The sequence below is a fragment of the Chiloscyllium punctatum genome, chromosome 9, assembly GCF_047496795.1.
Source record: "Chiloscyllium punctatum isolate Juve2018m chromosome 9, sChiPun1.3, whole genome shotgun sequence".
NCBI lineage: Eukaryota > Metazoa > Chordata > Chondrichthyes > Orectolobiformes > Hemiscylliidae > Chiloscyllium > Chiloscyllium punctatum.
Genome location: NC_092747.1, coordinates 58,091,997 through 58,108,369, shown reverse-complemented (window position 1 = coordinate 58,108,369; position 16,373 = coordinate 58,091,997). Strand labels below are relative to the sequence as shown.

At 42.1% G+C, this 16,373-nt stretch overlaps 1 protein-coding gene across 1 annotated transcript in view; it reads left to right on the top strand.

Moving 5' to 3' along the window:
* Positions 1-16,373, top strand: part of slc9a2 (solute carrier family 9 member 2) — a 91,607-nt gene that overhangs the window by 31,507 nt on the left and 43,727 nt on the right. The window contains exon 3 of the mRNA XM_072577598.1: positions 1,180-1,430. Within this exon, the coding sequence (XP_072433699.1) occupies positions 1,180-1,430 (251 nt within the window). The remainder of the gene's footprint in view (positions 1-1,179; positions 1,431-16,373) is intronic.

The following is a 16,373-nucleotide window of genomic DNA, read 5'->3' as shown; positions in this document are numbered from 1 at the left end:
TTCTGTACTCGCTCTGGTATCCTAGTCCCATGTTCACAACCATGCCCTGAGTTCTTCTGCCTTAGCTGTCAGGCCTCTTGCTTTGAAATAAATGCAGTTTAATTAATCAGTCTTATCTCATTCTCTGCTTGCCTTGACTATTTGACTTGCTCCTCTTCTGAACTGTACCAGCCACAGACTTATCTCTTTTCTCATTATCTCCCTTTGGGTCCCACTCAAACAATCACCACTCTCCTCCTGTTTAAAGTAACGTTGTTTTTGATTTTTTTTTAAGTTCCAAAAACTTTGTTGGCCTTGGAGCAGAGAGAAGGTGATTTGGTGAATGAACCAGAGGGGACGTAACTCTAATGGCTAGTTAACTTGGATATAGATTTTGGATATAGATTCAATAGTAATCTTAGGATAAAGTTGGATAAATATTTGAATTTCTTCAGGGCTGCATGGTGGCTCAGTGGTTAGCACTGCTGCCTCACAGGGACCCGGTTCGATTCCGGACTCTAGTGACTGTGTGGAGTTTGCACATTCTCCCCATGTCTGCATGGGTTTTATGGGTTTCCTCTGGGTGTTCCGGTTTCTTTCCACAGTCCAAAGGTGTGCAGGTTAGGTGACTTGGTCATGCTAAATCGCCCATAGTGTTCAGAGATATGTAGGTTAGGTATGTTAGTCAGGGGTAATGTAAAGTAATAGGGTAGGGGAATGGATCTGGGTGGGATATCCTTCAGAGGGTTGGTGTGGACCTATTGGGCATAATGGCCTGTTTTCGCACTGTAGGGATTCAATGAAAATGTTGAAATGGTAAATGGAACAAATAGGGGAGTAGGAATAACTATGTTGCAGTTGAAAGAGCTAGCTCTGACCCAGTGGACTGAATTGCCTCCTGAGTAGCATTGTTCTGTGATTTGAAGAAACATAATTGTGGAGGATGGGGTGTAAAAGATTGAAGTGATGTTGAATAGTTCAATTTAATGTACTTTGGAATGGATCATATCAGAAATCAAATCAAATTTATTTTTCTAGAAAAGACTGATTATATGGGCATGAGACAGTATTTCAGTATCTCTAGGAATTCACCATAATTTGAGTTTGTGAATGTGGAAGGTAATTTCCTGTCCTTGAAACAATCCAGCTATTCCATTTAGCTGTTTGATTTAATAATCCTTTTTCTTTTGCTCCCTTTAGGCCCTGTACCACATATTCAAGTCTTTCTGCCAGATGCGTGATATTCTAACAGTTGATATCTTTGCTGGAATTGCCCAGTTTTTCGTGGTGGGCATTGGTGGCATAATAGTTGGGATTATTTATGGATTTGTTGCAGCTTTCACCACCCGCTTTACTCAGAATGTTCGTATAATCGAGCCATTGTTTGTCTTCCTGTACAGCTACCTCTGCTACCTGACAGCAGAAATGTTCCGATTGTCTGGAATCATGGCGTGAGTATGCAGTTTCTCTACTGAATGAAGGATCAGTTTGTTTTCAAATAATGTCCTCTTGATGAACTTTGGCCAGCAGATCAATGAATCAATGTTATTTTGGTAGCAAGGAAGTACTAGTTTCAAAGTTTTTGCTTTGTTTAAAAAAACTGTACACTCATTCAATTGATAAAATAATGAAAATGTTGTTCTGAATCATTTTCTTTCTGTTTTATTTCCTCCTGGTTTCTTGCAGCAAGATTACTATATTATACATGTTGGTCACTTTTGCAATCCAGATATGAAGGGAATTTTTTCCTTTTGACTTGAGGGATTGTTTACTTCCTGGAAATGACTAAAGGGATCTTTTGTCCACTCAACAGAGAGGCTTCTGTTGGAGCCAGGCCTGCATCACAAGGACACGACTGGTGTTGGGTAGCAATATGTCCTTTGGTTCCGTTGAACTGACCTATTCATTGACAACTGGCACCATTAACGTAATAAAATGTCTAAAAGAGTGTCATTGGAACAATATCAAACAAAAAAAGACAGTGAACCACATATTAAGTCAGACAACCAAATGCTTTGTAAATCATAAATGGGGAAGGTGAGATGATGAAGCATATGGAGAAAATTCCCAACTTTGACACCAGTGCAACTGAAGGCATGGTCACCAGTAGTCGAACTATTAATATTTGAGGCGCTCAGGAGGCCAGACTAACATGAATGCTTGTACCTCTGAAGGTTGTAGGGTCGGAACATTGGGGTAAGCTATTTGAGGGTTTTGAAAACAAAGGTAGGAATTTTAAAATCTGTTAGTTACTGGAAAGGGATTTGATACAAAGTCGATGTATGAATAGGACTTTCAACAGTAATTGAAGCCACCAGCAGAGTTTTGGACAACCACCAGTTGGGAGAACATAACTGACCAAATGCATCCTAACTCCCCATCTGTCACATTTTTACAGGTGTCTGTGTAATTGTCAGTGGAACTGAGTAACTCTGCTGCAGTACTGTAAAGAGTTTTGCTCTCCAGGTTATTTGACTTGAATTTCACACTGCTCACCTTTTGAAGAGAATGACCTGTTGGATAGCAGCTTTATAATTCCTGATGCTGTGTGTACCTTGAAGCTTTAAAGTTAAAATTAAATAATTTCAAACAGTTTTAATGTACCTGTACTGGCATTAACAGGTTGAATACTGTTATGAAACAATATGATTCCTTAGAAAATCTGCCCAGAAACCACTTAGATTTTCTTTAATGTTGGAAGAAAAACTGGTTGGTACTGGATCCTGCTGTTCGCAGTAGCCAGGTGACAGTAGTATTGATTTCATGAAACCAATTTTGATGAAAGTAGTTTCAGTTGTTCACATATATATGATCATTAACTTACACAGCGGGAAGAGTCTTGATTTAATCCTGCCATGCAAACAATTCTTGAATACATTTTGTGAAGACAAAATGCGTCCTAATGGTAGATGTTTAAAAATTTAATTGAGCAGCATTTTGATTGTATGAATTGTGGTGTGGGGTGGGAACTTCAAGTTTCAAAATGGTAGGAAAGGAGAATGCATTTGGACTGTTAGGGAACACATTTGTCTGCTCACTCAGTTTGGTATTACAAGCTCTGTGTCTATCCTCAGGAGGATGCAAAACACTTGTTTCTCCCCCATCTCTTAAAAGTTTAGAGATATTACTGGAAAACACCTTGTGAACAACGCTGTCACAACTTTGGAATTGAAGTAGTCCGATCATGCTTTTTCATAGAAGCAGATTTCTGTGGAAAGAGCGTTTCTGTTGGGTGGGTGTAGAAACCAAAATGTAATTTAGGGGGGAAAATTTTATGAGGAGGAAGTGAGGACTGCAGATGCTCGAGATCAATGTCAAGAGTGGGGTGCTGGAAAAGCACAGCAGGTCAGGCAGCATCTGAGGAACAGGAGAATCGACATTTCGGACAAAGCCCTTCATCAGGAATGTTTATGTCTGGCTTTGCTACAAACAGAATTTTCAGTTAGGTTTTGGAATGTGAGTGTCAATGGTAGAGCTGACCTTGTATTACTATCACTGCCTAATGTTGAGGCTACCTACCTTTTTGTTCGATTTAAGTTATAGTTTTCATTGTCTTTGGAAGAAGTGCAAAAAATGTAATTATTAAATAGTACGGTTTAAAGGTGCAGTCTTAAATACAACTAGCGTGTTACACTATCTGTGCTTCTGAATTTACCCATACTTTTTTACATATTGTAATATGAATATACAGACTAGGAGCAGGAGTAGATTACCCGATCCCTTGAGTATACTCTGGTGTTCAATAAGATCACAGTTGATCTGATTTTATCCACATTCTCCTTCTGTAAAAGCATGAATTTAAACCTGAAAATATAGAAGAGAATACCATGCTCTTTGGGGATTTCTTCATGCACTCTGGCATAAAATTGCCTCTGGAAATTGAAGTAAAGTACATCCATTTATCCACAGCATATTACCATCTCAAAGAACTCCAATAAGTTGGGTGAACATGATTTCCCTCTTACAAAACTGTTGACTCTTTTGGATTTATCTCAAATGCCTTCTCTTAATGTTTGCTGTAATGTTTTGTATAGTAATTTCTAACATTTTTCCCTATGGCACTCATACTTACAGGACTGTAGTTTCCTGTTGTCTGTGTCCCTTGGGGATCAATTAGCTTAGTTGGCTGAATGGTTGTTTTGTGATGCAGAGTGATGCCAAAAGTGTGGGTTCAATTCCTGCAATGGCTAAGATTACCACAAAGAACTCTTCTCCTCAACCTCTCCCCTCATCTGAGGCGTGGTCACCCTCAGTTTAAAGCAGCACCAGTCAGGGCATAAGTTTAGTGTGAGAGGGGAAGCATTTTAAAAGGGACCTAAGGGGCAACATTTTCATACACAAGGTGGTGCGTGTATGGAATGAGCTGCCAGAGGAAGTGGTGGTGGCTGGTACAGTTGCAACATTTAAAAAGCATCTGGATAGGTATATGAATGGAAGGATTTAGAGGGATATGAGCCAAGTGCTGGCAAAGGGGACTAGATAAGGTTTCGGATATCTGGTCGACATGGACAAGTTGGATTGAAGGGTCTGTTTCCTTGCTGTACATCTCTATGACTGTATCTCATGACTCTCTCTCATGGGAGAGCAGCTCTATGGTTTGGTAAGACTGTGATGACTTTAGGTAAAGAAAATACACCTGTTATTTCTGTGCTAATGGAACCTTCCCTGAATCTAAGGAGTTTTGGAAAATTAAAACCAACATGTTATCTTACTTGCTATTTCTTTCTAGAGCTCAGGAGGATGTCCATCATGGCCTGGGGGACTTGTTAACATCCAGCACCAATAACTAGCTCAGTGCCATATCTCTGATTTTGTAGTGTTTTTAATGTTCCTTTTTTCCTTCAACTTCCGGACTTGTAGCTATTTCTGGGATGTTACTTGTGTCATCTATAGTTACAACTGATGCAAAATCCCTGTGTGATTCTCTTTTGTTCCCATTATTAACTCCCCACAAACTTTCTATGTGATCAATACTCATTTTGTTAGCTGTTTCTACAGGTGTTTTAAAAAGAAACCCTGCTTTCTGATTTTAGGTTTCTAATTGGTCAGTCTTTCTTTCAGTTAACCCATGCTTACTGTTAATGTCCTTGCTAAGCAGCAATCTGTAGCTATTCTAAATAGTGTCCAATCATGTCTATTGTCTGTTTTAAAGCAATACAATCAAATCATCAAAAATCAAAGAAACTGTCTGCATTACAACTGTCTCCTTTTTGCAGAAAGATATCTGGAAATAGTATTATATTATGAGTTAAACAGTGCAAAATATTTTTACATTTGTCTGCGTGTATTTTGCTGAAGCACTCTTCCTGGACTTTTGATATTTTACATTCTTGATCTTGTGCCTGAAATGGAACTGCACATTTCTTTTATTCCAAAACTGCTACAGTTAATTTTGAAAAAAGAGTTGGCTTAATTTTTCAGAGAAGGAGAACCCCTATAGTGTGGACACAGGCCATGTGACACAACAACTGACCCATACCACTAACCTATTGCGCTGCATTTACTCCGTCTAATACACCTCCCTAAACGCTCTGGACAATTTAGCATAGTCTATTCATCTATCCTGCACATCTTTGGAATGTGGGAAGAAACCGGAGCACCCGGAGGAAACCCACGCAGACACGGAGAATATGCAAACTCCACACGACAGTCACCGAGGCTGGAATTAAACCCGGGCCTTGCACATTTCATGGTACTTCTTTTCCTTTCAGCAATTGTTTAACTCTCTGTAAAGCTTAGTATTTACATTTTTTTTCTCTCCTTTGCCCCTTTCTTTGATTTTTCCTCTCTTCTTCCAGTATCTGTACTGTCTTTTGGAATTCAGGCAGGGCTGAAACCTGTCTGCTTGTTCAAGCACAACAAAAATATAATTTCCCTGTTCTAAGGCGACCAACAGGAGACTGGAAGAACACAGCAAGCCCAGCAGCATCAGGAGGTGGAGAAGTTGATGTTTCGGGTGTAACCCTTCAGGACTGGGGGGGTGGTGGGAGTAGGGGTTGCTGCAGATAAAGGGGGAGGCAGGGCAGGGTGGTGAAGTGGGGCTAGGTGAAGACAGGTCGAGGATACGACCTGGTTGGTCAGTGGGAGGAATGAATCCGATTGGTGGCTAGGAGGAATGGAAGGGGGTGGTGGGGGGGGGGGGGGGGGTGCCTGTGGCAATGAAGGAGGCCAAGGGTGGCCATGTTGGAAAGGGAGTGGGAAAGGAATTGAAATGAGCAGTGACTGGGAGGTCTGATTGGCCCCTGTGGGCCCGGCTGCAATGCTCAGCAAACGTTCCCTGAGCTTACGTTCAGTCTCCCCGATATAAAGAAGACCACATCAGGAGCACCTGATGCAGTAAACTCGGTTGGAGGAAAGGCAGGTGAACCTCTGTCTCACCTGGAAGTACTGTTTGGGGTCCTGGATGGAGTTGAGGGGGGTGGTGTACTGGCAGGTTTTGCATCTTTTCTGGTTGCAGGGGAAGGTACCTTGGGGATCGGCGGTGTGGGTTGGGGGGGAGGGGGGGGGGGGGAGTTGGTGGGAATAGTGGCGCAAACCAAGGACTGTCGAAGGGGATGGTCCTTGCGGAAGGTGGAGAGGAGTGGGAGGGGAAGATGTTCTTGGTAGTGGGCTGTAGTTGGAATTGGCAGAAGTGTTTAAGGATGATGCTCTGGATGCGGAGACTGGTGGGGTGGTAGGTGAGGACAAGGGGGGGCTCTTAAGTAGTCTCCTGTTGCTACTAACCAATATTTGATATAAAACTAATATCATTTAAAACCGAACAAGTAGGCATTGTCAGGCAAAATACAGAAGATACTGAAGTCTGGAATTAAAAACATAAAATGCTGGAAACTCTCCAGTCTGACAGCATCTGTGGGGTGAAACAGTTAACATTTCAATTCTCTCTCCAATAATGCTGCCAGAACAGGTTCCCCACCCCAGCACTTTGTTTCTCTTAAATGGTAATTTATCTCGATTGCTATTTGTGGGACCTTGTTGTGACACGTTTGTTTATAAATTTGCCTTTAACAAATAGTATGTGAACTTGAAGTAACACAGATGCTGTTGTTGGTCTGGTCTGGGGTACACTTTCATAGTGACCACAGGAAGTGCTGTGTGAATACGCTAAAGGCAAGGACCTTGATGTCGACCGAGGGTCCTGGGAGGTGTTTGACCAGGATTGCTGCACTGGACCCAATCAGATTTTATTTTAAAAAAATTGCGGTCTTCTGTGACAGCAAGCAAATATCTTGGGCAGAAAGAAGATTCGAGGAGAGAAACCCTGAATAAACTCAACTGTAAGTGGCATGCTGTCCCATTTGCAGCCAATGCCAATCTACCTCATCCATCAGAACTTTGCCAGATACGCTAGGTGATGAAATTGGCTCACTTCTCCTTTGAAGGAAGAACAACAAAACATAACAAGTTTCAAATTCTGCTTCACTGGGACTTTTCCTAACTCTGAAATCTAATGCTTGCATTTGTTGTTTTTCTCCGTTTTGTCATTAGCCATTTGATCAGCCTCCTCCTTTCCAAGCCAATGTAACTGTGTACGTGAAGCCTGTCACTGCATCTGCACACTTTGCAGACCCCGTTTTGTTAACTTTTCATTTCCTCTTTCAATCGGTTTGCAGTGAGCTGTTCTTGAAAATGAATTGCCCAGAAAAGGAGTAAGCTGAGCAAGTTCAGTGATGTGATGTGGCTAAAGGCTCCAGGAAGTCATCCATTTACTTAAATCGTGCAGTATTTAGGGGTGATGGGAACATTTGACCTATTTTAAGATGCAAGTTTTATTAAAATGGCCTGTTTAAATGCAGCATGTGAATGATGTCCACGAATGTGATGCTTTGCAATTTCAGGGGGAGTATCATATAAATTTGGTCTGATCCTGTGCATATGTAATATGCATAAAAAATGCAACTTTTGGATTTTTTGCATGGTGCTCTTTTTAGATTGCTTTCACAACTGGAATGTAGAGTCCTCCAATCTTTGTACAGAATACCTGATCTAATCAAGAAGTTCAATGCTGTTTGCTCTCGCAAACTTCCACCAGAATGGTCTGGAAGCTGCAATCAAAGCAGCCAGAAGGCTTACAGTATTTATAGTAGCTGAAATCTAGCAACTTCTTTCCACAGAACAATTTGCATTCATCGTGTTTAATATTCCAACAGGCTATTACATCTAACATTGAGCTAAATTTTTTGGTCCATGTGACATAAGAACACCAAGTGCACAGAATTGTACAATGATTACTGACAAATGGAGACCTCTTGGACCATTGTGGCTGTGTTGGCTCTCCTAACCAGCAATCAACGAGGGTCATTCTCCTGTGTAATCTTAATCCAAATTCTACCTTTATCAGATAAAATTCCAAAGCCCTATTTAAAGACCTGATTTGAACCTGCCCCTGCCACTTTCTCAGGTATTCCAGATCTTGACCATTGCTTCTTTGGGAAAGCTTGTCCTCCTGTCGCGTTGCTGCTTTTGCTGTTACGTTAACTTGTGTTATACAGTCATACAGCATGGAAACAAACCCTCTAATCTAACTCGCCCATGCTGACCAGACATCTCAATCTGACCTAGTCCTGTTTGCCAGCATTTGGCCTATATCGCTCTTCAACCCTTTATATTCATGTATCCATCCAGATGTCTTTTACATGTTGTAATTATATCTGTTCCCACCAATTCTTCTGGCAGCTCATTCCATGCATACATATCTCTGGGTGAAAAAGTTTCTCCTCCGGTCCTTTTTAAATCTTTCCCCGCTCACCTTAAACTTGCACCCTCTAGTTTAAGACTCTCCCACCTTAGGGGAAACAAACCTTGGCTATTCACCCTATCCATGCCACTCATTATTTTATAAACTTCTATAAAGTCATTCCTCAGCTTCTGACGCTGCAGGTTTAAAAAGAAAAGCCTCAAACTAATTACCCTTTCCCTACAGCTCAAACCCTCCAGTCCTGGCTACATCCTTGTAAATAGTTTCTGCACCCTCAAGTTGAATAACATCCTTCCTGTAGAAGGGTGACCAGAATTGTACGTAGTACTCGAAAAGTGGCCTCCCCAATGTACTGTATAACTGCCGCATGAAGTCCTAATTCTGATACTCAGTGCTCCAACCAATGAAGGTAAGTATGGCAAATGCCGCCTTCACGCCCTGTCTACCTGCAACTCCATTTTCAAAGAGCTATGCACCCCACTCCTAGGTCTCTTTGTTTGGCAACACTCCCCACGGCCATACCATTAACTATATAAGTGCAGCCCTGATTTGCCTCACCAACATGCAACACCTCATATTTATCTAAATTCAACTCCCATCTGCCTCTCCTCAGCCCATTGGCCTATCTGATCAAGGCCCCATTATACTCGTGAGATAATCTTCTTCAGTGTCCAAAACTTCTATATTCACATCCAAATCATTTATATAACTGATGAAAGGCAGTGGACCCAGCACCAAATCTTGGGACACACCACTAGTCAGAGATCTCCAGTTCAAAAAGCAACCTTCTATTATCACCCCCCTGTCTCCTAACTCGAAACCACTATCATTCTGCCATGTGGAACTTTGTTGAATGCTTAGCTAATGTCTACCACTCTGCCTTCATCAGTCTTCTTTGTCACCTCTTCAAAAAAATAAATCAAATTAATGGGGCATGATTTCCCACACCCAAAGCCATGTTGACTATTCCTCATCAGTCCTTGCCTTTCCAAATGCATGTAAATCCTGTCTGTCAGAACCCCCTCCAACTTACAAAGAACAAAGTACAATAAACAGGAACAGGCTCTTTTGATCATCATACTTACACCGATTCCGATTTCTTAAATTAGACCTGCTTCTTCTAGCCCACACATGATTTCTCTCCCTCTGTTCACCTCCAGTGAATGTGTCTATCAAGATAGACCTTAAACGTTGCTAACGTACCTGCTCCCCCACCTCCATTGGCAATGCATTCCACATACCCCCAATCTGCTCTATGAAAGATTTTCCACACATTTCTCCCCAAACCTGCCCCCCTCACCTTGAATCTGTGCCCTCTTGTAGTTGACCTTTCCATCCTCATGGGGGAAAAAGGTCTTTGACCATCTACTCTATCTATACCTGATCTCTATCAGGTCGCCCCTCAGCCTCCATTTACCAGTGAAAACAATCTGGGTTTCAGCAACCTCTCCTCACATCCTTCCATTGCCATGTCCTCTGTTCAGAACCTTCATGGTTTTGAATATTTCTGAATCTCCCTGAGCCATTTGGTCCTCCTCTCTATGTAACTGAGATTTCTCATCCCTGTACTCTGTAATCTTACCTGCAATGAAAAGTCTTGATATTTTTCTTTTGAAGATTGGTGTATACAACTGAGTGCAATACTCCATTTGAAGCTAAAAATGGATTTAGTAAAGGGAGGTCATGCCTGACAAACCTGTTGGAATTTTTTGAAGAGGTAACAAGTAGGTTAGACCAGGGGAACCCAGTGGATGTGGTCTATCTGGACTTTCAAAAGGCCTTTGATAAGGTGCCACACGGGAGACTGCTGAGCAAGGTGAGGGCCCATGGTGTTCGAGGTGAGCTGCTGGGATGGATTGAGGATTGGCTATCAAACAGAAGGCAGAGAGTTGGGATAAAAGGTTCTTTTTCAGAATGGCAGCCGGTGACGAGCGGTGTCCCGCAGGGTTCGGTGCTGGGGCCACAGCTGTTCGCATTATATATTAATGATTTGGATGAGGGAACCGGGGGCATTCTAGCGAAGTTTGCCGATGATACAAAGTTAGGTAGACAGGCAGGTAGTACTGAGGAAGTGGGGAGGCTACAGAAGGATCTAGACAGGTTGGGAGAGTGGTCCAGGAAATGGCTGTTGGAATTTAACGTGAGCAAGTGCGAGGTCTTGCACTTTGGCAAAAAGAATATAGGAATGGACTACTTTCTAAATGGTGAGAAACTTAATAAAGCCAAAGCACAAAGGGATCTGGGAGTGCTAGTCGAGGATTCTCTAAAGGTAAACATGCAGGTTGAGTCTGTGATTAAGAAAGCGAATGCAATGTTGTCTCTTATCTCAAGAGGGTTGGAATATAAAAGCAGAGATGTACTACTAAGACTTTATAAAGCTCTGGTTAGGCCCCATTTGGAGTACTGTGTCCAGTTTTGGTCCCCACACCTCAGGAAGGACATACTGGCACTGGAACGTGTCCAGCGGAGATTCACACGGATGATCCCTGGAATGACAGGTCCAGCATAGGAACGGCTGAGGATACTGGGATTGTATTCGTTGGAGTTTAGAAGATTAAGGGGAGATCTAATAGAGACGTACAAAATAATACATGGCTTTGAAAAGGTGGATGCTAGAAAATTGTTTCTGTTAGGCGAGGAGACTAGGACCCGTGGACACAGCCTTAGAATTAGAGGGGGTCATTTCAGAACGGAAATGCGGAGACATTTCTTCAGCCAGAGAGTGGTGGGCCTGTGGAATTCATTGCCACGGAGTGCAGTGGAAGCTGGGACGCTAAATGTCTTCAAGGCCGAGATTGATAGGTTCTTGTTGTCTAGAGGAATTAAGGGCTACGGGGAGAACGCTGGCAAGTGGAGCTGAAATGCGCATCAGCCATGATTGAATGGCGGAGTGGACTCGATGGGCCGAATGGCCTTACTTCCACTCCTATGTCTTATGGTCTTATGGTCTTAAAAATAATGTTTGATACTGGCTTAATATAACCTCCTTTGCTTCGGTATTCGATGCCCTTTTACTGTGTACAAACTGAAGGTAATGTGTACAAGTGATCCCCTTTTTGGGTTTCCCAACTTCCATAGACGGTAATGTAACATGAAAATGCTATTTTAAAATCCTCTCTGCCCACCTCACACATCTGATCCATGATGATCCCTCTGCTCCCCCAAAACCTTCAAAGGTCCTTTCTTTTTAGGCCCTCCCCAATTGAGGGCTGAAAATTGAATGCAGTTTGAAACAATGTTGTCAAGAAGACTTTGTTTCTGAGTTGGCCTCTTATATTTTCCCCTATTACATAACTTTTTGGCAGAGACTTTTAATTGCTTTGGTTTTGCTGCTTATGGACCTTGATCTCCACCTTTGTTTGTCTTGTTTATAAAATAAAAGGAACAATCTTTTGGAACCAGTTTGAATTCCCTGTTTTATCTGCTTGTCTGTGAAGCACTTCTAGAACTTCTCTTGTATGTAGGAGAGACCCTTTAATGCTCAAGTATTTGCCCATCATTTTGTTGCCTTCTATTTTGCCTGTATTAAACCACTATTTAAGATTTTTTTCAATTAAAATGTTTGTCCGCGGATATTGTATATACATTAGTTTAGTTTATGGGAAAATTTTCATTTAAAATATTGGTGCTACATAAACAAATAATTGATTTTGTTAACTTGCCCGCTTGTCGTAGAGTCATAGAGATGTACAGCATGGAAACAGACCCTTCGGTCCAACCCGTCCATGTCGACCAGATATCCCAACCCAATCTAGTCCCACCTGCCAGCACCCAGCTCATATCCCTCAAAACTCTTCCTAATCATATACCCATCCAAATGCCTCTTAAATGTTGCAATTGTACCAGCCTCTACCGCATCCTCTGGCAGCTCATTCCATGCACGTACCACCCTCTGCGTGAAACAGTTGCCCCTTAGGTCTCTTTTACGCTTTAATGACTCCTCACCTATTTACAAACCTATGGTTTTAATTATTGACCACTAGCCAATAGTGATGCAAATTGTAAATCAATTGGATTTCCTGTTAGATACTGAGTTGCGGTTTTGGGGGAAAAAACCCTTCTTGAAGGACTGTTTTCTAAAAGGTCCCCCTGCCTCTTATTAAATTTCTCAGAAATGAAGCTTGCAGAATTTCAGCCTGTGCTTGATTCTGACATCAGGCTTAAAAACAAAAACCACAAACCGTTTCCTGAACCTCCTGGCTTACTGACAATTTAATTTACATTGGAGAAAGGGAGGAAGAGCGGTTGACAGGGCGTGTTACGAAAGAATCTTTGCTGCTGAGGTGAATGGGAACAGCACGCATATGAAAACGCTAGTGTAGTAAAGCAGGTTTTCTCCTCTTCATTATCTGTGTCTTAAAGGGAAGCTCTGAACAGTCAGCTTCCCACCATTGGATAATGTTGTGGTTTCCACAAACACACTGTTTTATATCTCAAACATGTGATCGTGAGAAAGTAACCTTAAGTGATTGCAATGCTGCTCATGTTGAAATAGGTGAGATGAGACCGCATTTGGAGTACTGTGTATTGTACAGGTCACCACTACTTATGAAAGCACCCACAGAAAAACTCTGCTAGGCCAGTAATTGGAATGAGGTGAAAGTGAGGACTGCGGATCAAAGTCAAGGTTAGAGTGATGCTGGAAAAGCACAGCAGGTCAGGCAGCATCAGAGGAGCAGGAAAATCGACCTTTCAGCCAAAAGCCCTTTATCCCGATTAAAGGGCCTTTACCTGAAATGTCAACTTTTCACAGATGGTGGTGGGTGCTTGGAATGCGTTGCCAGCAAAGGTGGTAGAGGCAGGCACGGTAGATACATTTAAGATGCGTCTGGACAGATGCATGAGTGGGGGGGGGGGGAGCAGAGGGATACAAATGCTTAGGAATTGACCGACAGGTTTAGTCAGTACATTTGGATCGGCTCAGGCTTGGAAGGTCGAAGGGACTGTTCCTGGGCTGTAAATATTTTGTTGTTTCTTTCTTAAGCAGAAATTTGTGTTGCTTGAGTGAATTTTTGATGAAAGTCAGTCTTTTCTAGAATAATGAAATGTGGGGATTGCTTATAAAGGCAACATTCAATGACTATCCCTTACTGTGCCTGAAAAGGTGACGGACAGCTGCAGTTTGTGGATGTAAACTCTGCTGCTGTTGGGAAGTTCCAGGATTTCAACCCCGCAATAATGAAGCATTGATATATTTTCAGATCAGTCTGGAAAGTATAGGGAAGGAAATGTGTACTTGGTGCTTTCTTGCACCTGGTCCCTTGTTCTTCCAGGTGGCAGAGGTTACATGATGATGATGTTGATGTAAGATGATGTTGATAAAACCTGGTAGAGACTACAGCCATGGAGCATTGATGGTGGAGGGAGTGAATGTTGATGGTGGTGGATGGGATGCCGATGAAGAAGGATACTTTATTTTGCATGTTGTCACACTTCTTGAGTGTTGGAGCTGCACTAATCCAGACAAATGAAGAATATTTGATCACAATCCTGATTTGTGCCTAATAATTGGTGGACAGAGAGTTGTACAGCACAGAAACAGACCTTTTGGTCCAACTCGTCCATACCGACCAGATATCCTAAATTAAGCTAGCCCCATTTGCCAGGATTTGGCCCATATCCCTCTAAACCCCTTATATGAATAATGCTATTAGAGAAAATGTGACCTATTCTTGGGAAATAAGGCAGGGCAGGTGACTGAGGTGGCAGTGGAGGAGTGCTTTGGGACGAATGACCATAATGCTATTAATTTTAGAATAGTGATTGAAAAGGATAGACTGGATCTAAAAGTTAAACTTCTAAATTGGAGGTAGGTCAATTTTAATAGTATTAGGCAAGAACTTTCAAAAGTTGATTGAGGACAGATGTTTGCAACTAAAGGGACAGCTGGAAAACTGGAAGCTTTCAACAATGAGATAATGAGAGTCGAGAGACTATATTCCTGTTAGGTGAAAGGCAAGGCTGGTAGGGAATGCAGGATGACTGGAGAAATTGAGATTTTAGTTAAGAATAAAAAGGAAGCATATGTGAAGTCTTGATAGCAGAGATTGAGTGAATCCCTAGAGGAGTATAAAGGCAGTAGGAGTGTACTTAAGAGGGAAATCCACAGAGCAAAAAGGGGACAGGAGATAGCTTTGGCAAATAGGTTAAGGAAAATCCAAAAGGATTCTGCAAATACATCAGGGATAAAAGAGTAACTAGGGAGAGAATAGAGTCTCTTAAAGATCAGCATGGCCACCTATGTGTATAACTGCAGGAGATGTTGGAAATACTAAGCAAGTATTTTGCATAAATGCTTACTGTGGAGAAGGATTATGGAAGATAAGAGAATGAGGGGAATTAATTAGCGACATCTTGGAAAAATATCCATATTCCAGAGGTGATGCTGTGCATCTTAAAAAGCATAAAAGTGGATAAATCCCAGAATCTGATCGGGTGTACCCTAGAACGCTGGAAAGCTAGGGAAGTGATTGCTCGGCCCCTTGCTGAGATATTTGTATCATTGATAGCCATGGATGAGGTGCCGGAAGACTGTAGGGTGGCTAACATGGTGCCACTATTTAAGAAAGGTGGTTAGGACAAGCCAGAGAACTATAGACCAACGAGTCTGACATCACTGGTAGACAAGTTGTTGGAGGGAATCATAATATTTACATGTATTTGAAAAGGCAAGGATTGATCAGGGATAGTCAACATCGTTTTGTGCGTGGGAAATCATGTCTCACAAACTTGAGCTTTTTTTTGAAGAAATAGCAAAGAGGATTGATGAGGGCAGAGCAGTGGACTTGATCTGTATGGATTTCAGTAAGGTATTCAACAAAGTTCCTCTTGGTGGACTGGTTAGCAAGATTAGCTCACGTAGAATATAGGGAGAACTAGCTATTTAGATAGAGCTGCCTTGACAGTAGAAGACAGAAGGTGGTGGTGGAGGTTAATTTTTCAGACTTGAAGGCTGGTGACCAGTGGTGTGCCACAAGGATCGGTGCTGGGTCTACTGCTTTTTGTCATTTTATATAAATGATTTGGATATGACTGTTGGAGGTGTGGTTAGTAAGCTTGCAAATGACATCAAAATTTGAGATGTGGTGGACAGCGAAGAAGGGTACCTCAGAGTATAGTGGGGTCTTGGTCAGATGGGACTATTAGCCAAGGAAGATGGAATTTTGTTTAGATGAATGTGAAGTGCTGCATTTTGGAAAGACAAATCAGGGCAGGACTTAAATACTTTATGATAAGCTCCTGGAGAATGTTGCAGAACAAAGAGACCTTGGAGTGCAGGTTCATAGTTCCTTGAAAGTGGAGTTGCGGGTAGATAGGATAGTGAAGAAGGCATTTGGTATGCTTGCCTTCATTGGTCAGTGCGTTGAGTATAGGAGTTGGGAGGTCATGTGTGGATGTATAGGACATTGGGTTTAGGTCACTTTTGGAATACTGCATGGAATTCTGGCCTCCCTGCTTTCGGAAGGATGTTGTGAAACCTGAAAGGGTTCAGGAAAAATTTACAAGGATGTTGCCAGGGTTGAAGGGTTTGAGCTATAAAGAGAGGTCGAATAGACTGGGGCTGTTTTCCCTGGACTATTGGAGGCTGAAGGGTGATATTTATAGAGGTTTATAAAATCATTAGAGGCAAGGATAGGGTAAATAGACATGGTCTTTTCCCTGGGCTGGGGGTGTCCAGAACTAGAGAGCGTAGATT